The sequence below is a fragment of the Anabrus simplex genome, chromosome 13, assembly GCF_040414725.1.
Source record: "Anabrus simplex isolate iqAnaSimp1 chromosome 13, ASM4041472v1, whole genome shotgun sequence".
NCBI lineage: Eukaryota > Metazoa > Arthropoda > Insecta > Orthoptera > Tettigoniidae > Anabrus > Anabrus simplex.
The window spans coordinates 29,953,621-29,974,210 of record NC_090277.1 but is presented as its reverse complement, the minus strand read 5'-3'; the positions used below and the strand labels follow the sequence as shown (position 1 = coordinate 29,974,210).

Below are 20,590 nucleotides of genomic sequence, written 5' to 3'. Positions count from 1 at the left end.
TTTGACAGGAATAAGGACGTTCTCCAGTATGTGTAAGCAGATGACGCCGAAGATGCACCTTCTGATAAAACTTCTTACTGCATTGTTCACAACAAAGCAGACGCTCATTGGCATGTGTCGACATGTGTTCGCGAAGATATCTAGTCTTAGGAAACTTCTTTCCACATGTTTCACAGGAATGCGGACGTGCATGTGTAAGCTGGTGCTCGCGAAGTTTCATTGCATTGGAAAACTTTTTATCACACGTTTTACATGAATGTGGACGTTCACCACTATGTGTAAGCACGTGTTGTTCAAGTAGGGAATTCCCAGAGAACTTCTTATAACATTGATTACAAGAAAACTGACGCTCACCAGTATGTCGGCGCATGTGTTCGCGAAGGTGACTCTTGTGAGAAAACTTCCAACCGCACGTTTCACAAAAATATGGACGCTCAGCAGTGTGTGTAAAGAGATGCGCCCGAAGATTAGACCTTTGTGAAAACTTCTTACCACAAGTTTTACAGGAATATGGACGTTCACCAGTATGCGTACGGAGGTGTTGCCGAAGTTGATACTTCTGAAAGAACATCTTATTACATTGATGACATGAATGTGGACGTTGTCCTGTATGTGTAATCAGATGTCGACGAAGATTCGACTTAAGAGAAAACTTAGAACCACATTCATTACAACAAAATGCCCATTGTCTAATGGGATGGCTGGGGCTTACTTCAGGGTCATGTATCAAGTCTAGGTTGCACTCATTATGAGTGGGCAAAATGCACATTACCTCACTTCCGTTTTTCAATATTTTGCAGCTACTGTTACATGAACCCTCTGGAACTCCGGTGAATAATGCAACGTTCCCGAATCTAGAAAACAAACGGTTAATATATTTTACGAGTAAGACAACAAAATGAAATAAAATATCCAAAAGTAAATGCAATATATGTACCAAAATTGCTTCTTATCACGTTACATGGAACTCCAAATCATAATTTCCAATTGCTAAATAGAAAGTTTGCACTTAACAACAGCACATCCAAACAATTCAATAGGGTCCAATAGGGAAGGAATGACTGAGAATACTTATCTTAGTGATTTCCTTATGTGCAATCTTCAAGTTTATTTGTAACTGAAACTCATCACATTAGGGATGCCAAATAATACCTAATGTTTTAATAGCTTCAACCTTAGTGATATTACATGTTGACAACATTTCTCTGTCATCTACAGGGACAATGGCAAAGGCTCCTGGACAATTTGATGTTCAGTTGCTGAGATACACATGTGTACTCCAAAGCCAGGACGAAAATTCTGCCTGAAGCTACTCAGATACTTCAAATGAGCTAGTACCTGTCAACACGTCGTCAACGAAAAAAAAGAGATGCAAATAGGGTGAGATTCTGTGCGTTCCTCAGCAAGTTGAACTAGAAATTTCGGAGCAAGGAATGTGGCAGAACTTGTAACAGTAGTAAGGTGGCAGACCTTGATCTCTTCATCATAGGATTCATGCCGCAGAATATTCACAAGACCCCAGCGGTTGGGATGTATTAACACAAATTTTTATATCTTAGCAATATCCCCTGAAAGAGTAACATGTTCTGAAACATAAAAAGATAGACAGGAAATCAGGCTCAATTTCAGGGTCAACCATTTACAAAGAGTTCAAAGCTATCCTATTTCAATGTTTACAACATCTGTCAAACTGAACACTTGGCTTAGATTTCATGCTAGAATTTTTGAGCACACAATGACGGGGCATATAAAAGCTTAATGAGTTAGAAGTCTCAAGGGGTGCAATTTCCATGTGTCCCGTTTCACTGTATTCACCCATGAGAATTACATATAGCTGTTTCAAATGTGGAAATGCAGCAAACTTATATTCAATGTGTATGAGCGTTTTAACATCATTATGCTTAGACTGAGCTACTGGTGACACTTCAGGACGAATAAGAAATTTGCCAACAAAACCGCCAGAAATTATCCATTTGATCATTATTCAAGAAAATGTCCACATGCCCTTTCTTCAGGAGTAAGAAATGGTTCATGGAGTTCTTCAAGCTTCCAAAACCTTTGGAATTTTGTGTAAAGAGGATCAAGATTTATAAGCCTGGCACACCGAACCTTGGCGTTATTCTTAACACAAAACTCAGGAATGGTGCCTGACAATCACCAAGCAAATTTGGAAGTCTACCAAGGTGGGATAACCTTTCTTATGGAAGGTATTAGAAGACAAAATTTCATAGTAGACTGAAGTTATTCGCATGATATAAATAGCAGAATAATGCTTAAATATACTAACACTTAAAATGACAATCTGAGCAATATATCAACTGGAGCATTCAATTTCCTGTGCAGGACGTTGGCTTGTGGTTATATTCACGACTGCACGGTTCAACTTAAATGTATAATCTGACGCAATAGAAAAAGAATCAAGGTTGCATATGGACCTTCCAGTATTGCCTATACCAAATACAGGCAGCAAAAAATCTTAGTACAAATGTCAAGCTTCGTGACAAGACTTCAAGACAGTACGGATAAGTGACTCCCCCATTCCAAAAAAATCTTTAAGTAGTACAATCTCTCCCAAACTGTTCTTTTCTGCTAAACAAGCCATGCTTAACTAAATATTAGAGTGGGTGACACACTTGCAGAAATTCTAACATTTATGTCAAAATTAGGAATTGTTTGGTCATTACCAACTAGTAAGGTTGTCCATTGTACCAGGGGCAGTTGTGTCACTTACACTGTTTAGATACATGAAAAGCAAAAACATAGAGACCAATGGTTATTTCCCTCACAAACTTGCGGCAATAATGTTTGCTTTTTGTTTGTTCGAACTTTGTAAATCAGGATTGCAATGATTATCAAGTTTGCAACACTTACAATTAAAGGAGGTGCTCTTGTTGGTATTGTGAAGTAAAATCTAAATGAATGACAAAATGACCGTGAATCCAAAACAATCAGTACATCCTATTCACAATGCCTTATTTTCAGATATAATGCATGTTGTCCAAAAGGGTCCAAAATCCATGTCACTGCCCCTTGTAATAGTATTAATTACTGGTAAAGCAGAGCCATGGCCATCCTCCTATGCTGGTACTAATCACAGGTATCACACTCATGGCATGTCGCATGAAGGTATTAATCATAGATAATATAGACAAATGGCATGGCACACATAATGGCACCACTCACATGTAACACAGACCTATGGTGTTCCCCACATTAGGGTACTATTCACAAGCAATGCAGACCGATGGCGTTCCACACATAGTGGGACTAAACATGATCACCAACTAGATCAATGATAATTAAAGGAGCCTACCCGCTAGGTAACCAGACCCTATTGGTACGGGAAGCAACAAAATGAAACTTCAACACGTATTCATTGAAAATAATCTAAAGTGAATTATGATGACAAATTAGCATGAATTCAAAACAATCAGTGGATCTAATTGACAATGCTTTAATAACTTCTCTATGCAGGGTAAGATTAGAAATAACTTTAGGATAAAACATACAACTTAATTTGGTGTCCCAATGCTCAATTCTGCATCAGCCTGTTTGCATCCCAGAGTACACATGGTTTCCTTCTTGACAGAGCGAGTTTGCTACATGATTTATAGGTTCTAAAGAACATCCACTCAAGAGATGGTAAATTCGAATCCGCTGCTCAGAAGATAGTTTTAAACTGGTTTCACATTTTCATACCAAGCTGCTTAACATAATGTCCCTGTAGTGTGAAACTGCTTCTCCTCAAAGACTTAGTAGAACTTGATCTCCTTCTTATGGAGTACTCAGTACTCATTTCTGTTACAAAGTTTAGTGAACCGCATATATATCTCTCGGACCTCTTAAGAGACAGACAGACAAGATTACACCTTTATCAAATAGACCCAAATGAATTGCTGTTAAAATTTATACTTCATCCATTCAGATTAAAATAAATGCCTTCCTCACCACCACCATTAAGAATTAAATCCTGAATCTCTGAGTTTTGAGACAGAGAGATTTGAACCCCCAAAAACTACAAATTCTGTAACAGAAAAATGTGTTAACACATGTATTCACTTAGCTAACTGGTATTCATATAATCTTTTGACAAAGAATTGGTTCATCACGAGATTTGACTACTGAATAGTAAGAATGAAAACCTACAACCTGTTTTCCAGTCATTGACCGGGTCAGGGAAGGAATGAATGAAGCTCCCATCTTGTGGCGAGGATAGAAATTGTGATGGCTGCCGAGGCCTGTCACACTCCTGTGAGGCAATGATTAATGACTGACAGATGAATGACATGAAATGACATTCGAGAGTGTTGCTGGAATGAAAGATGACAGGGAAAACCGGAGTACCCAGAGAAAACCTGTCCTGCCTCCACTTTATGCAGCACAAATCTCACATAGAGTGACCAGGATTTGAACCACGGAATCCAGCGGTGCTACCGCCTGAGCCACACAGGCTACTATTGAGTAGTATCACTATCATAATCAAACTTATGTTTGAATGGTCCACCTTATCAATGCTATATTATGCAATGTGTATAGACTATATAGTATTGAAAAGGTGGACCATTAAAACATAAGTTTAATTATTATTGTGAACTCAATTTAATACGGATCAAAATCATGAAGTTCATATCCTATGATATTGAGTAGTATGGCAAGGCAAATATGAACTGTGACATAACAACTTCAACAGAAACAACAGAGAGCACCATCAGTTAGAAATATAACACCTGCAGGAAAAGCTTCTTCCATGGTGTCTGGAAATTCTATACCACCACCACCATGAGGACAACAAATTGTGATAGAGAAGAATGCAGAGAAGCAGGCCAGGAGCCTGGAAGACAGTGACTCCCCAAGCCCATATCACTGCATGTAGCTTGCTGTTGCTCCAGAGGAATAAATCCCACTTGCATTGCCTGGCAGAACACACACACACACACCTCTCAATCTCCACATCAGAGTGATATGGTAGCACAGTTCCATTTACCAGCTGCGAACTACTCATTGGTATTTACGCTATTAAATATCAGGAGCTAAGTAGAGGCACCAAAAAAAGCCACATTGCTCAGAAAAGTACAACAACGTAGTGGCACAGCAACAAACACTGGTCTTCTTGCCCCATTCTGAATACTGAAGATGAGAAATCAGAATCTGGATATCAAACACTCATTTCCAATCTACAATATTATCACCAAGCTTCTGCCCAATACCACAAGAGATTATCGCCTAGAAAATCGGGACAGCAAAGATGGCCATACCATCATAACTTCTAGAAATTATTACGCAGTACTAGTCAACAAAATAAGACTGGCGCATTTTGGACACATGCCGCAGCACAGAACCTGGCTCAACAATGCGGCGCCTTTGAGTCCAGTCTCCTCCTAGTCAGTGGTGGCACAAGGTTGATAGCAGCCACATGGACGATGTTATTGCTGGCCATCTTCAGAAACAAGGACATCAAATATTCCGGACCATTCAGATCCGGAATTCTAATGGACACACCTCGCTGATGCGTATTCTCTACCGGAATATGGCAATACGGCCTCATGGTCATCTTGACAACAGCGCAGACACTGCGATTACTGCCAATTGTATGATCACCCTAATATTACTTTCTTCAAAATATATGTGTGATTTGTAGTGGTCAACACAACTCAAGTGCTTGCACGAAAAAGGGATCACTCATACACAACACTTGCAGTGAAGATCATCCACCTTCTCAGTTAAGTGCAAGGGTACATATCAACCTTCTCCCACTCAGCCAGAAAAAGTGTTACTTATCACACCGACATCCCTACACCAACCTCCCCTTCCACTCTTCTCATCCATCTACTGAGAACATTCTGAAAATCATCACTATGGAGCTCCAGAATATTCTCCCATTCCAATATCCTGATGTTCTGTATCAGATCCAGCAAGCGGCGTGATTGATCTTCCAGACTCACTCCGACAGAAAGTTCTCTGGGTTGTGAAAGCACTGTGCATTATTTGTCTTTGATCCTAGTTCACTGTTTTAGTAAATGAAAGTTTATTATAATAACGTGTGTTCTTTAAGGGTCAAGTGACCGCTGCCCCAACAGATGTCACGGAGTAGCAATTAGTATTCATAAATCCATCCCTCCACAACAACATTATCAATCCTAAATGAATATCTATCTGAAAACATAAAAATATAAATCACAAATGGAAAGAAAATAATAGCTTTAGCAACAATTTGTATACCTCTTGGCTATTCCCTAGCTGAGATATTTGTAGAATCATAAATACAGTAGTTACATCATGATCATAGATTTTAAAATTACATCATAAACACAACAACAGCAACAACAAGAAACTATTTACGATCAACTATTACATGATGTTGACTTACCCTTCCCTTTCTCCAAACCGCCCTATAAAAATACGAGCCCTGAATGTCTGATCCTCAGCCCAAACCTAGCAATGAACTGTAATATTACCATTCTACCTTCAATGGGAAATGACCATGTCCCTGTCCTACTAAACATCAAAAATGAACTAACAAATCCATAGCAACATAACCAACATCCCCCAACAGTCACACGGTATACATGAGCCTATTGGGTAGCATACAGACCAACAATATTAGACATAATATGCAATGCTGAGCCACCTACTTCACAGCACGAATTACAAGATAAAGTTAAGAAATTAGTTTTCCCACTAACTATTGTCAACCGACTCCATATTCCTCACCACACCTCCAATCCTCCCAAACCTCCCCTGCCACCCTAAGCATTCCAAATATTAAAATATTCCCATAAACAGAAGGCATACCTTCTAACCTATGACCCAAATATTAGGAAATACTGTTAGAGATGCTTGATCATTCATCAAGAAGGCTATTAAAAGAAAAGCATGTGCAAATACTTGCACTGAATTTCCCAACACCACCGACGCTCGCAAATACCGGACCAAGTTAAAAAACTGACAAATAAAACGCAATCCTACCAGTATTATCTAATAATACACAACAAACCTTCACTCAGTGATAATAAAACAAAGACTGACATTTTTGCAGATCATTATAAAGTAATTTTCTCACCATCTTTCGATCCCATATCTGCCATCCTGCCCACAATGCAATATCAGAATATTCGGGTATCACACAAAATCCTATTTGCCCTACCTCTGAATCCCCTCAAGCTCTTGACTCTCAACATCACCTAAATGCTCCTATTACAGTCTAAGATATAAAAAACACACTCAGGACTACAAAGAACACTGCCCCTGGACTAGATCAAATTTCTCACCGATACATAAAAGAAGCTCCATATCCCTTCCTACAACTCTGAAATAAAGTATACACCATAATTCTTCCCCTCTCTTCCACCCAAATCGGGTACATGCCAAAATTTTGTTATTTTGAAAACCCAAAAAACTACCATCCCAATTAAATTCATATTGTCCCATAAGTCTTCCAACAGTGTTCTAAAATCTTTGAAATCATCATAGCTCACTGTATATACACCTATCTCTACTCCCTCCATCTCATACCACAGTAACACGCCAGTTTCTATCCTCAGCACTCCATAAATAACCGTGTCTTTCATATCTCTGTATCCATCATTCATTAAATCTCAGCCATAGACGCCCAAAAGAGTTTCGGTTTACCCGTTCTGTCATCTAGTGGGCCTACAGTGAAACAGAATGTCGAAATTCACAAGCAGACAGCCAGATGGCGTCAAATTGAAATGTCTGCACATGGTAGCTAAGGCCATACCGTTATTATTATTATTATTATTATTATTATTATTATTATTATTATTATTATTATTATTATTATTATTATTTATTTTTCTGTATCCATCACAAAATATTTACCTACAAAAATATGTGCAGCCCTTACCAGTCTTGATGTTGAGAATGCCTTTCAACGGACTGATATATAAACTCCATCACCTTCCAGTTCCAATGACAAACCCCCATTTCCTAGCCAAAATCAGTATCCATAACATATTTACCTACAACTTTCCAATTATAGCAGGAGTACCACTAGGTGTCCCACTGTCACCACTTTTGTATGTCCTGTGGCTGTAGAATCCAATAACTGATCCTTGCAATCCTGTCTTCAAACCAATTTAAACAAACTCGAACAATGGCTCAATCTCTGACAAACCAAAATTAATTTAAGCAAAAATTTTTTTTTTCCTAATCATAAGTAATCAACGCTAGCTGTAATGACCACACTTACATACCTAGGCATAATGTTTCAAAATAGTTTTCAATGGAATGTACATTTGGACCAAATTTTGAAAAAGGCATCCCACAGGATTCCCCTCCTGCCCTGGCTGATAGGTCAAACCTGGGGATTAAATGCCATACAAATTACACCTCCTACCAAGCACCACTTCCGATTCAGACAATAGATACATTTAAACTCAAAATGGAATTATGGACAAATACTGATCACACATCTCTGCCCGAGGTTCTTCTAGTTATTTTTCTCTTCCTCGGGAATTGAGACAACTTGGCTTATTCACATGGTGAGGAATTGGTTAATGATGTTATGTCATCGATTGTATACTTAAATTTAAAATATATATATAAACTAGCTGATGTACCCGTGCTTTGCTACGGGATTCTCAGAAAGATTGACTTTGTGGTTTTCCTAACTGAAGTCAACATAGGTCTTTACAAAAACGTCCTTAGGAAAGTAGCGATTAAGAGCAATGTTATCATATAATATACGCGATCAAATGAAAAACTGCGCATTTTCTTACCTGTAACGAACAGTACTACGGTGCCGATCTTACAGTCCAAAGTTGCAGAGCTGGAATAAGCAGACCGCAGACAGCTGTGAAAACTCCTCTGTCATTATTCCGTTAAATATGCACATAGCTAATTAAATCAGTGCCTCAGAGTAGGGATTGAATAGCTCGAATGCTATGATGCTAAAGAAAAAAGTTATCTAACTCCCCAGCTACTTCTCGCCAATATTCAGGCAGACTGTTGCACACAGTACGACAGGGCGAATTGGCCATGTGGTTGGGGTACGCAGCTGTCAGCTTGCATCCAGCAGATAGTGGATTCGAACCCCACTGTCGGCAGCCCTGAAGATGGTATTCCGTGGTTTCCCATTTTCACACCAGGTAAATGCTGGGACTGTACCTTAATTAAGACCAAGGCTGCTTCCTTCACACTCTTAGCCATTTCCTACCCCATCATCGCCATAAGACCTATCTCTGTTGGTGTGACATAAGGAAAATAAAAAATACTCGGTACGCAGCAGTGAGTGGCAACAGAAGACATAAATCACATCACAAAAACAATGTTCAATGTAATGTTATTGTTGATCAATTTATGAGCTTTCTATATTTTATTTATAGTGTAGACTGTAGTTCCTTATTTTCCGACTTTACATACCGATTTTCATTAAATTCTGTTTACCCATTTTCTCGTGACTTGGCGTTGATATGGACTTTGTAACAAAAATCCAAATTCATAAATATCTCTTTGATCGTAGTTGGTACAGTAAGAATGCATAAGACATAAATGATCGGACATTTAATACTATATAGCCCTAGTTATGCAGTAATTATCGATATGACCACTAATTACATAAAATCAGTTTCATGGTCCGTATCGCACTTCAATGGATTCACAATTAAGTATTTATTATTTTCCACCTAGTCGATACAATGATTGCTTTAGGCAATTTAATTGTTAAAAGTGGTACATGTTTCATGGCAGCAAGGAGGTTCTTGACACACCTATATACCCCGCTCCTCCACCTCCTCAGGTGCAAGAGCAAGGAAGAACGCATCATCAATATTACACCAGACACAAGACTGTGAAAGAATGACAGGAGTTACTGTTCCAAAAGAAAGCAGGCTTAATAAGAATTGACAACTAGGAATTAGTTATATTTTCATCTGCTTATTTTGATGTGCTGACCTAGTATTGGTGTTATTTAGTAGTTTTACGATCTCTATTTGCTGTTATTAGGGTTATATTTGTGAAAGTTTTACGCCCTAAGTGACAGCCATATTGGATTTCCCACAATCATTCCATAGATAACACTAGATAGAACGGCAATTTATTAAATCTATCTATAGTCTCTTGCCCTAAGTGTCAGCCATCTTGTCCGATTCAGCATAATTGCCATAGAAACCACGATTCATATAGGAACTTCACACTACATATCCGGTGTTACCTAGACCACAGAATCTGTTATGATATATGGAGTAGACCGTACAGCTAGTGTCTCAACGCCGAATGTTGGGCGGCGGGAAATAACCCGACCTTTAGGGAGGGATATGGCCCTCAGTGGAGGAAATGCCACTGGAATCCATAATGACGGAGGGCAGCAGCTTCGCCATTAGTGCACGTTGGCGTCAGCCAAGGTACCGGCTGATACGGTGATGTGACACACATTTGGGAGCGTAACCATAGTGGTGTAAGCGGTCTCAAAACTGCGCGAGGAAGGCAACGGGAAACCACCTCGTATTTAATCCCCAGGAAAATCTTTAGCATGACAGGAAAACATGAAACCAAGGCCCCCAGTCCCCGGCAGCCCTTCAGTGGGCAGGGGGTGCTAAGAATCTCCAGGCCAGTCAGGAGAAGGATAGCAACGTGGAATGTTCGCAGCTTGTTTCAAAGTGGAAAGACTCATAACGCCATCAGAGAGATGGAGAGACTCAAGATCGACGTTCTTGGCATTAGCGAAATGCGTTGGCCTCATTCAGGAAAGAGTGTGGTCAGTGGTTATCAAGTATACTATTCTGGTAATGACGATCCTCGCCATCTTAATGGTGTGGGTTTCATTGTACATAGAGATATCAGTAAGTCTGTGAAAAATTTTATTCCAGTATCAGATAGGGTATGTTTACTACAGCTTAATGCACGACCAATTTTAGTGAATATCATCCAAGTATATGCTCCAACATGTGATGCGTCAGACGTTGATGTCGAAGATTTTTACACGAAAATCGAAGCAGCCCTCTCATATACCAAACCATCTGAGATAAACATTGTGATGGGCGATTTCAATGCTAAAGTTGGCCATGGTCGACGGGCTGATGTAGTCGGTGACTACGGATTAGGAACAAGCAATACTCGAGGTGATCGACTGGTCCAGATGTGCCAAGAGCAGAGCCTTATTATAGCAAACACGTATTTTCAGCTACCTCCACGTCGCCTCTATACGTGGACCTCTAATGCTGACAACAGTATTAGGAACCAGATTGATTACATCACAATTAACAAGCGGTTCAGAAATTCCATCAAATGTGTGAAAACATATCCAGGTGCTGATATCAACTCAGACCATAGCCTGCTGTTTGCTTCCATGAATCTCAGGCTGAAGAAATGTCATTTAAAGGGCAGTTTTAGTCGGATTGAGATTCAGAAGCTTCAAGATCAAGGACTGAAGGATGAAGTTCAGTCAGCTCTACGTGTAAAACTTGCGGAAGTTCAAAACAGCGTTAATATAAATGATGTTGAAGGCACTTGGAATCACATCAAATGTGCAATTAACGACGTAAGTCAAGTAAAATTAATGAATGCTGGAAGAAGGAAAAACAAGCCATGGATGACAGAAGAAATCCTGAAACTGATGGACCAGAGAAGGTCTTTTAAAAACAAAGATCCTGTAAAGTACAAAAGTTCGCAGAATTTAATACGACAAAGAATAAGGAATGCAAAAGAACAACAACTCTCTGAGGAATGCAACGAAATAGAATTAATAAATTCCAAACATGATTTTTTTAACATGTACAAGAAAGTGAAACAAGTAACCGGTGCATATAACAGGAAGGGTAGTGGAGTCCTCTTTAATAAGAATGGTGACATCTTAGCGAACACAGAAGAGAAACTTAAGGAATGGATGGAATATGTACAAAATCTCTTCTTGGATCGCAGAAATGTGGATCATGGTGTTTGGGCAGACGATGGTGTGGAAATCACACGTGCAGAAGTAGAATATGCCATAAGAACAGCGAAGAATGGGAAGGCTCCAGGCCCTGATGAGATGTATGCCGAGATACTGAAACTCCTAGAGAAAGAAAAATCCCTTTCATTATTAGTTGACCTATTCAACATTATCCACCGCAGTGGAACCATTCCTCGAGACTGGCTCAAATCGACTTTCGTAATATTGCCTAAGAGAGCCAATGCAAAATTCTGCAATGAATATAGAACAATTAGTTTGATGAGCCACGTTCTGAAAGTATTCCAAAAATTGTTGCATGCGAGAATTTATCATAAATGTGAGGAGAACATCGGAACCTCGCAGTTTGGCTTCAGACATGGTTTTGGTACTAGAGAGGCATTATTCAGTCTGCAGGTATTAGTCCAACGGTGCCGAGATGTCAATGTCGATGTTTTTGCTTGTTTCATCGATTACGAAAAGACTTTCGATACAGTCCGCCATGATGAACTTATGAACATTCTTCGGGAATTAGGACTTGATGGACGGGACATTCGTATTATTGGTAATCTCTACTGGAACCAGTGTGCTGGCATAAGAGTTGATGGTTGTGTCTCGGAAGAAGTCTCAATTATGAAAGGAGTTCGCCAAGGCTGTATTCTTTCCCCCATGCTTTTCAACATCTATTCATAAAAGATTTTTCGAGATGCTCTTTACGGAAAGACTCAAGGAATTGTGGTTAATGGTATCATCATAAATAACATCAGGTACGCCGATGACACTGTGCTACTTGCAACCAATCTCCAGGATCTACAGGAACTACTTAATGCTGTCACTGAAGCCAGCAGCGCAATGGGCTTGAAGCTTAATGTAAAGAAGACCAAGTGGATGGTTTTAAGTAGGAATGAAGATGGCATTCGAGGTAATCTCACAACAGCAAAGGAACAGATCGCGAGAGTGGCAACATTTCAATACCTGGGATGTCACATCAATGATGACTGGGACCTTACTCACGAGATCCGATACAGAATTGAGCAGGCCAGAACTTCTTTTCAGAGACTTAGGAAACTTTTGACAAGCCGTGACCTTTCCATTTCACTACGGACACGACTACTCCGGTGCTACGTTTTCAGCATTCTGTTGTACGGCGTTGAAGCATGGACACTAACTGAGACCATGTGCAAGAGATTGCAAGCATTTGAAATGTGGACGTACCGAAGGATGCTTAAGATACCTTGGACAGCTAAAATGACCAATATAGACGTTTTGCACCGTATGAATAAAGAACCAGAAATTCTCACTACCATCAAGAGAAGGAAACTAGAATACTTTGGTCATATGATGCGGAACTCTAAATACCACCTTCTGCAAGTAATACTCCAAGGGAAAATTAATGGAAAACGTGGTCCGGCGAGAAGTAGGACATCATGGCTCGGCAACTTGAGCCAGTGGTTTGGGGTGACAAAGCTCACTCTGTTCAGAACAGCTATGAACAAACAACAGATCATGCTACTGATCGCCAACGTTCTGCGAGGACATGGCACATGAAGAAGAAGAAGATTAATAATAAGAACCACATTGTGATATCTGGTTTTCTTCATTTCAACAATTACTTATAAACTGTATAATTTATAATTTGACCCTTTTTCACGAATTATTAAGAAAAGAATATTAATTTAGGACATATTCTCTATGGAATATTGTACAAGTGTTTCCTTGACAACTGCTTTCAATTGTAGTAATAATTTATATATTTTCTCTTGAGTTTTTGTTTGTTTTTAATGTTGTCAATCTTATGTTAATTTTAAGGACACTTCCTCTTAAGCATTGCTTTGTCAATTTTATATATTTTTCATCTAAACAGTGTTATGTGGCTGAAGATGTTGATAAAATACGAAACATGTACCACTTTTAACAATTAAATTGCCTTAAGCAATCATTGTATCGACTAGGTGGAAAATAATAAATACTTAATTGTGAATGACCACTAATAACATTTAAAAATTTAATTTTTCATTTCCCCTAAACTACCATTTTACTCAGCATGAATAAAATGTTTTGTCACAGATTATAGCGATTTGCATACCGATTTTCATTAAGAAAGGATCACTAATAAATATTTGAGCATTACATTTTAGGCCTTCCCCTAAACTACAATTTTTCTCAGCGTAAATACAATTATTTACGGCCTAGGTTGTAGCGACTTTTTCCCCGGCTTTGCCTACCAATTTCGTTAATATACGACCATTAATATCAGAAATTTTCGAGAATTAAATGTTAGGCCATCCCCTAAACTACCATGTCACTCAGCGAGAGTACAATTACCTATGGCTTACTTTATAGCGACCATCGCATACCGGTTTTCATTAAGATATAACCACTAATAACATAAATATTTGTGAATTAAATTTTAGGCCTTCCCCAAACTTCCATTTCATTCAGCGTGAATAAAATTGTTTTGGGCGTAGATTGCAGCGACTTATTTACCGACATTGCATACCGATTTTCATTCAATTCCCTTCAGCAAGACAGACAGACAGACAGACAGACAGACAGACAGACAGACAGACAGACAGACAGACAGACAGACAGACAGACAGACAGACAGACAGACAGACAGACAGACAGACAGACAGACGGACAGACAGACAGACAGACAGACAGACAGACAGACAGACAGACAGACAGACAGACAGACAGACAGACAGACAGACAGACAGACAGACAGACAGACAGACATTATGGAAAATTAAAAAAACTGCATATCCTTCTTACTGTGGACACGACTGATATAGAAATACCATTCTTTTTAAATTCTGAGCAATGTACAGACAAAACTCTTATTTTATATATATAGATGTATCTAAGTAAAAAGATAAAATGAATATATTTAATTAACACTGTTTTACTTCGAGAAAAACAATGTTTCCTGTTCTGTTATTATATTTGTAGTGATTCAATATTTTAACAAGAAAACTATTTTTATTTCTGACAGCATGTTTTACAAAAGCAGAAGAAAATATTTTTTTAATTTACTTCCACAAAACGTGTGAATTTAGCACACAACCATAACTAAAACAAATATCTGTAAATGTAATTGGCCAAAGAGTCCATTTGTTAGACTGATGGCTCACTCCCGTAGTGGGGAGAATGAAATAACTATTAAATTAAAAAGATAGGTTCATCTCTCTTTGCTTCTCTCTGTCATGAGGAAAATATCCATGAAACAACCCACCCCGGGTTATATTTACAAAGATTGTGGAAGAGCGTTCCTCTGGGGATACAACAAGAGTGTGATAAGATCTCGTAATAGTACAATTTCTTGGTGCGAACACTGTAAGTCTGTTCAAGAACACTTCCAACAGCAAACATGATGAAGAAACCTGTAGTGTAGTTTCATCCACAAAGAAGTTTAAAGAGCTCAAATATACACTAGCAGATAATAATTTATTCATGAGTAGTAAACTTTTACAAAATATTTCCATCTCTACTTCAGTGTCTCTATTTACAACAAGTTATGTTTCTATGCTCACATCTCAAGAGGAAGAAAAAGAAGATCTGATTGGTATTTACCACCACATTTTTAATTTTATTTCATTGTCTAAGCCTACTAAATGTTCTATCACAGTGCAAACATCTAAAGAAGGAGAGCAGCCGGATGAGGTACAAAATGAAGAAGGTGATAAAAAAGATGACCGAGAAGGTCTCAAAGCCTTTTTCCAACAAAGCAGGTTAAATACAGTTTTCTACATATCAACTGTTTGCACGTAGTCTGAAATGTTAACAACAAGCCTCTGTTACCATATGTAGATATAGGATCCCAACCTACTCGTAGAATACTTGTAACAGATAAAAGCCAATCAAGATTGTCATTACACAATGTATGAAGCACAGATTCTAGAAGTAGGGCATAACTAAAGATGTAAAACATAACATTTCTAATCTTTTTGGCCGAACTTCAGTTTTCAGTTTTGCACAATTATATCGAAACAGATATTCATGAACACAAACTTAACTGAGTTGTAAGAAAATAGTTGTTTAAATGTAAAAAAAAAAAATGCTCACCTCATTAACCCGTTAAGTGGGGAGGTCATACACGAGGACTTCTTGCATAGTGGGGAATCATTTTCAGTAAATTTTTTCTTTAAAAAAAGAAATAGTTTTTGCAAACCTACACCCGCCTAAATATTATATTATGTTAAAATTAGCATAAAATTATACGTTGCGGTGTAAATTGCGCTATTATTTACAATTAAAACGATTTTTCAATTCATCCAGTGTCAGTGCAAAAATTGCATATGTGCCATTTCATATTTACTTCGATTCGGAGTATTATTTGTGTTGCTTACATTAATTCAACGTTGAAATACGTAACCCACAAACAAAAAAAGTATCATATACTCCAAATAATACAGACACATTCACTCAAATATCACATTTTCCTGAAATAAAATAGAAGAATGTACTCACCACGTAGGCCTATAACTTGCCATTGAAGAGGGCAGCGAGTAATCCATGAGTTCATTCATCACAATTTTGTCACCACATTACACAAAATTACACTACACTGTTCAACACTATTTACACTCAATAGCTATAACAAATGACTGGAGAGAAAATTGAAAAGAACTATTTCAGGATGGTGACTGATAGTTGCCGGCATGCAGAATGTACAGCGGTCACCGAGTGTAGACTACGATCTTCTCAGATTCCCAGAGTATGGAACCTGAGACTCGCTGGCATATTTGCAATGCTCATACTTCAACTGTATGGTATAGCCTGAAGCAAGGAGAGGGGCACAAAGTGACATTGCATACTGCACAACAATACTGAGTGTCCCGCCGCTGGCCTTTTGCCACGCAAACAACGCATCTCTTATTTGCGTGCAGTCTTGATTTCGAGGCTGGATTGAAATCTGGAAAATGCCTTCCCGAGAATCGAGTTGACAAATCAACGGGTGCGGGTCTCACTGATCGAATTGGCAAGGCTGCGTTAGGGGTAGCGTTCGCATACTTCTGAAATAGTTTCTGCACAATTTGAATACGAAACTCCAGCTGAGTGAATTTACCGCCGTGTTTCTTGTATATCACAAAAGCATTGAACACTGTTATATCCAGTAGGTGTCTAAAAATCTTGTGGTAATATTTCTTCATTCTTTTCCTCGCCATACTGTATGGCACGATACATTGGTCCGATAAGTCCACCCCTCCCATTGAGTCATTGTACTCAATACATACGACCGGCTTCTCTTTGGTTTCTCCTTTCTTGTTTAGAACAGTGCGCATTTCCGCGTCATGAATACTACTCAGCATGCAGACTTCTCTCTTGTCTTTCCACTTCAAGGCCATGAGTTTGTTTTTATAGGCAAAAGCCACCTCCCCTTTTTTCAGCTTTTTTCCCATGACGTCCTTCGGAAGATTTTTTCTGTTAGATTTTACAGTACCGACAGCGCCTGTCTGAAACTCATTGAGCTGATCGAAGAGTTCCGGGCTACTGTAATAATTGTCTAGAGCTATGAGATATCCCTTATTTAGAAGAGGTTCGGCTAGAGCAAACACTACTTTCGAGGGCTTGGTATACTGAGAAATATTTACCCCACAAACCTCATTTACTAGCTCAGTTTCCTTGCCTGTGTACCACAGGATATTCCACACATATCCTGTTTTAGCTTCACACAATTTAAAAGATTCCATCCCGAAACGAGCTTTCTTCTTCGGAATATACATTTTCCACCCCAAGCGACCTTTCCAAAGGAGTAAACTTTCGTCAATTGATAGACGATCATCTGGTAAATAGGACATTTTAAATTTTGATACAAGAATATCTAGAACTGGCTTCACTTTGTAGAGTTTTGGGGATACTTGCCGATCGTAAGCCTCATTATCTGAGAAATGTAAAAATTTCAGTAGAAGGAAAAAAACATTTCTCGGACATGGTCTCGTAAAACACGGGCGTAGCAAACAATCTATTATGTGAAAAATAATGAGATAGCTTCGGCTTTTGAATTATACCCTGAAGAAGAAAGATCCCAAATACAAGTTTTATTTCTTCCTTGTTAGTAGGAACCCAATCCCTCTCCCTGCTTCTCCTTTTCATCTTAGCTGTTCCTATACTAGCTTGTATTGACTGCTGAGCGTACAGATTAGTTTGCTCTGCAATAAGTTCGCACAGTTCATCGTCAATGAAATGCTCAAATATTTCGTCTGGTTCTTTTTTATTTAAAAGTTCGCCCTGAATTCCACTTTGATATGTAGCTGGAAATCGGGCTCTCCTACATCCCCTTACATCCCAGTCACTAGGCGGAGTAAGAGGCAAATCGCTCTCACTTTCTGACTCGCTACTCTGATCGGAGCTCGAACTCGACACCTGTCCACGGCATCTAGGCAACAGGCCTACTCCGACGGAAGCACTCGTGCTTGGAGCATCTAATAGCGGGATAGTTTCACCATTACTATCTAAACTAGAATCACTGCAACTATCTTCCTCACTGAGCTCGAGAATATCCCGTATATCATCACTCGGAAGATCTACAATTCTTTTGGACATGTTGACTACAAATATGAAACGCTACATGTAGAATTAAAACAATAAATCACAAGATAAATGTGTATACCAACAAAACAGCTTATGAGAGCTGAAAACATTCACACCGAGACACGAAATACTACGCTCCCCGCGGCACACTGACTGAGCTTCTCGCCAACCGCCACATAGGTTGTTCTTGCGCTACGCAACTATGTAGCAGATAATAAGGGGATTCCTAGACGAGAACTGCTTAGATACACGAAGGTGAAAAAAATTCTGTCAGATGGCAGCACCTCTCGGAACATACGGAGAAAGTTTCAAACCTACCGCTTGTTTCGTAACGGAGATAAACAATTAAAACTTTCCGCGCTTCACATGACGCGCGCCCACCATCGGGCTCGCTCCAGCCGCGTCACCTGAAGCGAGCCCCACTCTACGGGTTAAGCCACACTATTCAGTCACTGCTCATTAGCCCGCACTCATTAGTAACTGTTAAGAATCCATTGTTCAATTGCCCCCTGATCATTTGCAATTGCTTATTAGACCCTGCTCATTGAGTCATGCTTAATTGACCCTTGCTCATTAGCAACTGCTCATTGCTGATGACCACGCAGTTTCCAACAGTCTTACCCCTCACCCAGGGAGTTTACCAAACTTGAGAGATGGATGGGTGTTTGTACCATATTTAGAATTAGATGACATCTTCTCAGCCTAATTTAGTCTATATAAACTTGATATGCTATAAGTTTTTAAGTTCACTTCTATCATTCTTAGATCAGCCTTTCAAGCTGATGGTCATCCAGTATATCAAGACTCAAAAAGCTAGTGCTCTGCCACCTGAGCTACTCAGCCCAAGTTAGTCACACAGACATGAAATGCTGCTAAGTTTTAATATCAACTCTGCCCATTGATCATTAGATCAGCCCTTTAGACTGACGGCAGTGAAATTTTCAACATGCGAATAGCCACCACTCAGCTCCTTGAGCTAATCAGTCTAAGATAATCTACACAGACTTGGTAGTTATCTTAAAACACATTTTTTAAAGTTCTGAACACAAACCTTTATTCCCAAAGTGATGTAAATGTTATGGTAGTCCAGCCCCGCGGTGTAGGGAGCAACAGATCCACCTGTCACCAGGCAGCCCCGGGTTCGTTTCCTGGCCATGTCAGGGGATTTTAATTGTAATGATTAATATCCCTTGCCTGGGGACTGCATATTTATGACGTCCTTAATCTTCCTTTCCTAACATACAACATTCCACACTACTGCCATTCCAATTACATGTAGGTTCATACAATGTGATGCCAGTAGGAGCAAAAAATCAATGGGTCAAGGCCCTGAACAAATAGCATTTACAATAAAAAATAATAATAAAAACATTATGGTATGTAATTAGAAGTCTCTAAAATTCAAATCTATACGTTCAAAAAGTTAAAATCAACAAGTGAGTGACTCTGTGGTCACTCAGATCTGTGACCCTGAGATCGACCTCCATTACTCACATTTTTATGGTCAGAGCACACAAGGTTGAATTTGGGTTTCATGGCAATAAGTTTTCCTCCTGCTGAGTTTCCTGAATACTGTGTATGACTGAGGTACCACTTCTATGTCATAGATTTGAAAATTTTGCCAGGATTCACTAACGCACACAATTGGTGGGTCTAAAGCAGCAACAGTGGCCAGAACTGCCTGTTTATGCTTCACATATTTCAGGCTGCAGGATTAAATCAAAACACAGTAACTGTCCTGTTATGTGCAATCCAATATTCTGAGTTGCTAACATCACTATTTGCACTGTTTGAAGTCATGTTTAAAAAAGGATATTGAGATTGAGCAGAACTACATTTCCAACATGACCATGTCTGCACCTTCGAGTTAATTTTCTACAGTAGAGATGTCTTAATCATTATACATGTCCTCTGGACTGGTGAGTACACATCACAAATACCCAATTTACATGATGTTTAGAATTATACATGTTGCACAGGCATTTGAATTAGACTTCTGAGTTTGGTCCTGGGTTCAATTCCACATCTCTACTAAGAGCAACTGAACACATCACAAGGTGGGGAAATGCTATGGGTGGTTTGACAACTTTGCTCCCTCCAGCAACCCTCTAACCCCCCAGACGTCCGATACCCATTCCTGTGGTGGACGGTAGACCTTCAATTCTACACCAC

General features: G+C 39.1%; 1 protein-coding gene across 1 annotated transcript in view; it reads right to left on the bottom strand.

Annotated features, from left to right (window-relative positions):
• Positions 1–518: 518 nt before the first annotated feature.
• Positions 519–20,590, bottom strand: part of LOC137502866 (uncharacterized) — a 97,303-nt gene continuing 77,231 nt past the window's right edge. The window contains exons 5-6 of the mRNA XM_068230023.1: positions 661–854; positions 519–559 (exon numbers count right to left, since the gene is read on the bottom strand). Coding sequence (XP_068086124.1) covers positions 519–559; positions 661–854 — 235 coding nt within the window. The remainder of the gene's footprint in view (positions 560–660; positions 855–20,590) is intronic.